This window comes from Phacochoerus africanus, chromosome 4, assembly GCF_016906955.1.
Source record: "Phacochoerus africanus isolate WHEZ1 chromosome 4, ROS_Pafr_v1, whole genome shotgun sequence".
Lineage (NCBI taxonomy): Eukaryota > Metazoa > Chordata > Mammalia > Artiodactyla > Suidae > Phacochoerus > Phacochoerus africanus.
Window position 1 is genome coordinate 75,403,288 of NC_062547.1, and position 6,000 is coordinate 75,409,287.

The 6,000-nt window shown below is 60.7% G+C and overlaps 1 protein-coding gene across 2 annotated transcripts in view; it reads right to left on the reverse strand.

Annotated features, from left to right (window-relative positions):
- NFIC (nuclear factor I C) overlaps positions 1-4,586 on the reverse strand; it is a 69,668-nt gene extending 65,082 nt beyond the window's left edge. For both annotated transcript variants that reach the window (XM_047777566.1, XM_047777563.1), the window contains exon 1: positions 4,481-4,586. In XM_047777566.1, coding sequence (XP_047633522.1) covers positions 4,481-4,483 — 3 coding nt within the window. In that variant the 5' untranslated portion in view covers positions 4,484-4,586. The remainder of the gene's footprint in view (positions 1-4,480) is intronic.
- Positions 4,587-6,000: the final 1,414 nt, after the last annotated feature.

Genomic DNA, 6,000 nt, shown 5'->3' on the forward strand with positions numbered 1-6,000 from the left:
ATAGTTCACAAATAGCTTTTTTAAAAAGCCCACTTTGTAGCTAGGGAGCAAGATGGGGGGGGGGGGAAGGGGCACTTAAACCTCAGGATGTAGGGGAAAGGCAAGTGTCTCAGAATCGAAATGCCAACATAAATAACATAAAGCACTCTTTTATTAAAAAAAAAAAAAACACGAAAACTCCAGGAGCATCCTCCCAGGTAGCAGCGAACCCCACTGCCCCCCACGGCACCTTCACAAGGCAGTTTAGGTAATTTAGATTCCATTCCAAGGCAAAGTTGGAGAGTACAGACTGCCCCCCTCCGACACCTCAGTTTCCACATCTGTAAAATGGTAACAATAGAGGCATCTCACATTTTGGAAGGTTAGGGCGACTGGAGTCCTTGAGATAATGTGTGGAAAGACCATATTAATATACTAGTGGTGGCGGCTGGTAGAACCTTCTGCTAGTTCACAAACAGCAGTGAAGTACATAAAATAAATTTTATGTATATATAAAATCCAGTTCAGGCAGGAAGGTCCCCTGCAGTGCACACATCAGGTCCACAGCCGGCCAGGTGGAGTGCAGGGCTGCAGACTGGGTCTATGTCTCCCACAGCCAGGAGCTTAAACCTTCCTGTGCCTTAGCTTCCCGCCCAAAGAAATGGAGCGAGCGACCATCATTTCTAGCCCTCTGGGTTGTTGTGGGTAAACCAGCCTGTGTTTGGACTGAGTTTAGAACTGTGCCCCTCACACACTGGTTTCTAAACAAAGTGGTGGGGGGATTGGACCTGTGTGTGTTAACACTTCAGAAGCGGGGGGCATGATTTAGCTCCTGGCACTTTGGAGTGCAATTTAGCTCATTTGTTTAAAAACGTACTCTCCCCATCACTCACTCTCAAGCTCCTCTGTAACTGTTCCACATACAGATGCACAAGGGTGTTGACTGTCATCCTGTAAGGCTAATGCCAACATTTCGGAGCCAGCCACTGTGTCCACCTGTGAGGACCAATTCAGCAACGCTGCACAGTCACAGGCTGGAATACTACACAGCTCCACAAAAGAATAAGGGATTCCCACCTGGAGATGCCTCCGAGAGCTGGGGGCTGGGATGGGGGGAGCAAGATGCAGACAAGGGCTCCTCTCCGCTCAGGCACCAGGGACCATGCTCTGTGGGGGGGTGGAGCAGCCTCCCTGCCCCCATGCACTGGATGCCAAGAGCACCCCCAGGACAATACTCAGTGTCCCCTGGGGTGTCTCCACCCTAGTTGAGAACCCCTGCTATAAACTCAGCAAGCAGCCTCAAGATCTCATTTGAGATTTTTTTTTTTAAAGAGAATATACATATGCCCTTTATAAGGATACATATGCATTTGTTCAGACAAAGCTGGATAAAAACAAGGCCCTTCTGGAGCGGGGAGAGGGGGGTGTCCCACCAGAGTGGGGGTGATTTTCACTCTGGGTACTTCTGCATCCTTTTGAGATGTTCCTGAATGGCTTGTGTTATTCAAAAATGTGAGTGGAATTCACAGCAAAATTTTAAAAAATGAGACTAGCTCAGGCAGGGGGACCAAGGAGCCCAAATGGCCTGGGAACACCACCACTACCACACCCAGGGAAGAGAGAACACAGCATGGGACCAGAACCTGGGTATGCATGGCTGACATTGCCACCCCTCCTCTGACTGTGCAGGGCATCCTGTGTGTTCCATTTTACAGATAAGAAATTGAGCCTCTAGAAGGGGCTGTTAGGGTCCTTGGCCTTGAGAAGTAAAGGTGGGATATAACATTAGGGTGGCAGAGACATACAACACAGAGACACATGAACACACAAAACATGCCACCAAGAGACACAAAGACACACAGACATTCAGAAACACACAAATGCTCAGATGTCACACAGACTGCAACAGATACAGATATCCAGACCCAAGGTGACACATGGTCATACAGATTCACACAGAGGGACACACAACCCACATGAGTGCCTGCACAACCCCAAGCACAACACACACAAGCAGCTACAACACACTCATACCTGAACACAACTATACCAGCACACTCATGCCAGGCAGAACTCCTTCCAGTATTTATACACTGCCACTCACAACACACACGCACACAGTAACCTACAGCACACCGCATTTCTGCTCTTCCCTTGGGCTGGTCCCCGCCAGCTCCTGCCACAACTGGGGTCTTTGCCCCCCAGACCCTGCAAGGACAGGACCTGGCTTGGAGTGGAGGTAGGCAGAGGGTAGGATGGGCTTATCTCTTCTGCTTTCCACAAATGCAGGTGCCTGTCTGTGAGTGTGTGTGTTTGTGTGCCTCTGTGTGTGGCTGTGGGTGCACCTGTTTGTGGGCAGAGTTCTGGACATGTGTGGCTGTGAGGGTGTGTCATGGGAGTGTGCACCAAGTGACAGGAGGGGATGGAGGTGAGTGAGGCGAAGGGCAGAGGGCAGTGCTCCGATTGGGCTGGGGAGCTGTGTGTCTGAGCAAGGGTAGAGGGGAGGGTGAGTGCCAGAGTGGAGGGGACTGAGGGTGGGCAAGCTTACCTGAGCTGGGGACCCTGAGTGTTATGTATGCATGGACACCTGTGTCCATGTGAGACCTTTTTTTCTCCCCTTCCCAAACAGCTCCTCAAAAGGGGGTGCATGTTGAAGGTAAAAAGGACTCAGGCCTTGGGGCTTTTATATATAGAAAATTATATAAAGTGCCCTGGGGTGGGGGGTGGGGACCTAGCGGTGATTCCCCTGGATAGGAGAATAACAACACGGTGTGTCTGGCCCAGTCTGGGGGTGAACGCTTGGGAGGGAGAGCGTCTCCCAGCCCAACAGGGCAAAGGGGGTCTTCTGGGCCACCTCCTGGTCCAGACGGAACCCGCACATATCGGTAACCACCCACCCATCCCTCGAGACCTCCTCATAGGCGGGGTCGGGAGGGGGGGGGAAACCCGCTGCCCCGCCCCCCTCTGGGCCAGGTCCCCGCGCAGGCGCAGCCCCTGACGGGAGACGTCGCCGGCCAAGTGATCGCGTCCCGGCGCCACCTCGCGCCCGAACCTCAAGCTGGGACCACCTGGAGCTGCGCGGCTGGGGGACCCTAAGGCAGGGGGAACTGGAGGAGACCCTGTGGGGAGTGAGTGGAGGAGGCAGAGCTGTGGCAAGGTAGAGGAAGTATTCTTCCGGCACCTCGAAGCCTGGATTAAAGGAAAAATGGAACTGGAGGGGTGGGTGAAGAGTGTAGACCCATCCCCAGGAATAGTCACTCAACGCCAAAGGTACACAGCGACATTAAACTGCCCCCTGAGATGCACCCACACGACACAGATCCCCACTCACTGGCAACCCCCTAACCCCCACATACGCACATGGGGACACCCCCACGGTCACCCAGGGACATCACGTCCCCGGGGAACACACAACCCTGCCACACAACTTCACAACACCGCCCCAAAGGGGACGCATGGCACAGTCGCCCAGTTACCTCAACACACACACTGTCCCATAGCCGCACAATGCTCTTAACACACGCAACACAACACACACAGCCACGTGGATGCGCAGACACACAGATACATAAAGAAGAAGACCCCACGCCTGGGGACCATGGACATGGATGGGGCCACCCAGCCGCACAGACCCGCGAACGCACTCCCCGGACTACTGCGCCGACTCGTTTGAGAGCACAGGGGTCTCCAAACGCACCCATCGAGTGAGGATGCCACCAACAACAGCGGACCGGACACCGGAACCCTCAAGAGCCGCTACCGGCGCTGGCGGGCCTGGGGCGCGCCCGGCCTAGACCCCTTGACCCCTCTCGGCTGGGACCCGGCCTGATCAGCAGCAGGGCCGGGGTCGGCCCGGGGGCGGGGCTCAGGCGGCACGAGGGCTAGTCGGGCGGCTGCTCCTGCGCGGCGCTCAGCACGGCCGCCCGCCCGGCTCCAAGTTCAAGGCGCCCGGCGGCGGCCGCTGCGCGCTCTCCGCCCCTCTCCGCAGCGGCCATTTTCCGCTAGCTGGCGCGCCGCGCTTACCCGGGCCGGGACACCCCGCGGGGGCTGCCGCGACCCCAACCCCTCACGGCCCGGTTTCGCGCCCCCTCCCTGGCCCCGGCTCCCCCGCGGGCTGCGAGCTTGGGGGTCTTGTGCCCTGGGTCGCGCCCTCCCGCCTCCAGCCTGGCCAGGGAGGGGGCGGGGGCCTGGCCTGGGGGGGACCCTCTCTCGGGAGCCCCGCCCTCCCCACCAACTCCGCGGCGCCTTCGAGGGGCCCCCATTTGGGGTCCCCGGCTGCGACCCGCGCACCAGCTCCGCCCCCAGCCGCTGGCGGGGGGGTTGTGGATCGGCGGGCGGAGGTCCTGGGGCTGCGGGCGGGAAGGGGGGGGTCCTCACATTGAGCCCCTCCCCTGGGCGGCCCCCGCCCCCTGCCCCCCCAGACATCGCAACTTTCGCCCGGAGCCCACGCACCACCCCAAAAACTCCCCGGGCGAAAACGAAAGTGGGGGCGGCGACGTACCATGGCGCTGCTGCGAGGAGGCGAGGCCGGCGCCGGAGCGAGCGCGCTCGGTCCCCGGCGAGGGGGGGGCCGGAGGCAGCGGGAGGAGGCGGCGAGGGAGGGCGCGCGGGGGAGGGAGCGAGCGCGCGAGGGAGGGGGCTCGCCGCGCCCGCCCCCCCCTCGGCCCAGGACCCTCCCCTCGGCCCGCCCTCCCCCCCGGTCCCGCGCACCGCCCGCGCCTCAGGCGGCTCCGCGCCCCGGCCCGGACTGCGGCGGCTCCCTCTGCGGCTCCATCCTCCGTCCGGCCCTCACCAGGGAAGGCCAGGCGAGCGGTCGTAGCGACGGGTAGTGGGGCCCGAGTCGGGCTCGCTGCGGAGGGAACGGATCCACCTTCACCGCGCGCGCGCGCGCTCACACACATATACACACACACATACACACACACACACGCACGCAGACGGCTGGGGACACGCGCGGACCGGGCCTCCTCGACTCCGACACCGACACAGAACGCACACCGCCGCGCCTGCATCGTGTTACAGACACACAGCCTACGGGTGTCACCTAGATACCCACGGGGCCCACGCTCACAGCCGATGAGGTTCTCGGACACACACCTCTTGCAGGATGCCACGAACACAGACTCACACTCACAGCTTGTGGGTGTCACCCAGACAGACACACGGGGACCCACATGCTCACAGCCTGCTGGGTGTCACCCAGACACCCACAGCCTCCATGCTGTCGCATACACAGACTCACAGCCTGCAGGGGCACTCAGACACTCACACGGATTGACAATAGTAGAAAGACACTTCAGACCTTGGACGGACCCACAAGCCGACCCCCAGGACCCCTTCCCCTAGGCCATCGCTGCAGCCACCCTTGCCAGTGAGTGCAGGTGTCCCGGATACACAGACACAAACAAGCACAGCGGGGAGACGGGACAGATGAGGATACAGACAGAGACTTGGACACCGAGGGCGACAGACCTGGGGGGGGCAGGGGTTCCCTGAGGGTCCCGAAGGGGCTCCAGGCAGGGCAGGGGGCGGGGAGAACGCGCAGCGGCTCGGTAGGTGTATGGGGGGGAGCGGGCGCCCCCTCCCCAAGTCAGGATTAATGGCGAGGCCTCCGCGGGGTGGGGGGGAGGGGTCGGGCCGAGGAGGGTCAGCGCCCCCGCCCCTGCTGCGCGGGCCGCGGGCTGGGAAGCCGTGCCGCAGCGCCCCCCCCACCACCCGGCCGAGCGCTTTCCCGCAGTCCCCCCTCCTCCTCCTCCGGCAGCCGCAGAGTAGGCACCGCCCCCTTCTCCCTGTCCCCCCGCCCCCCTTCCCGGCTCTGCGTCTGGCGCAACTGGGGAACGACGGGAGGGAGGCTGGCAGGTACCCCATGGGGTAAAGGAGATTCTGTTGCGGTTCTGCTGTCTGGATTCCCCACCCCCCGCCTGCGACCTCACTTCCCCTCAACTGGGGCTCCAGGATTCTGGGACCCCTTTGGGGAAGTGGTTCCCAGCTCCCCCAGGGAGGAGCCAGGGTTTAGGATGA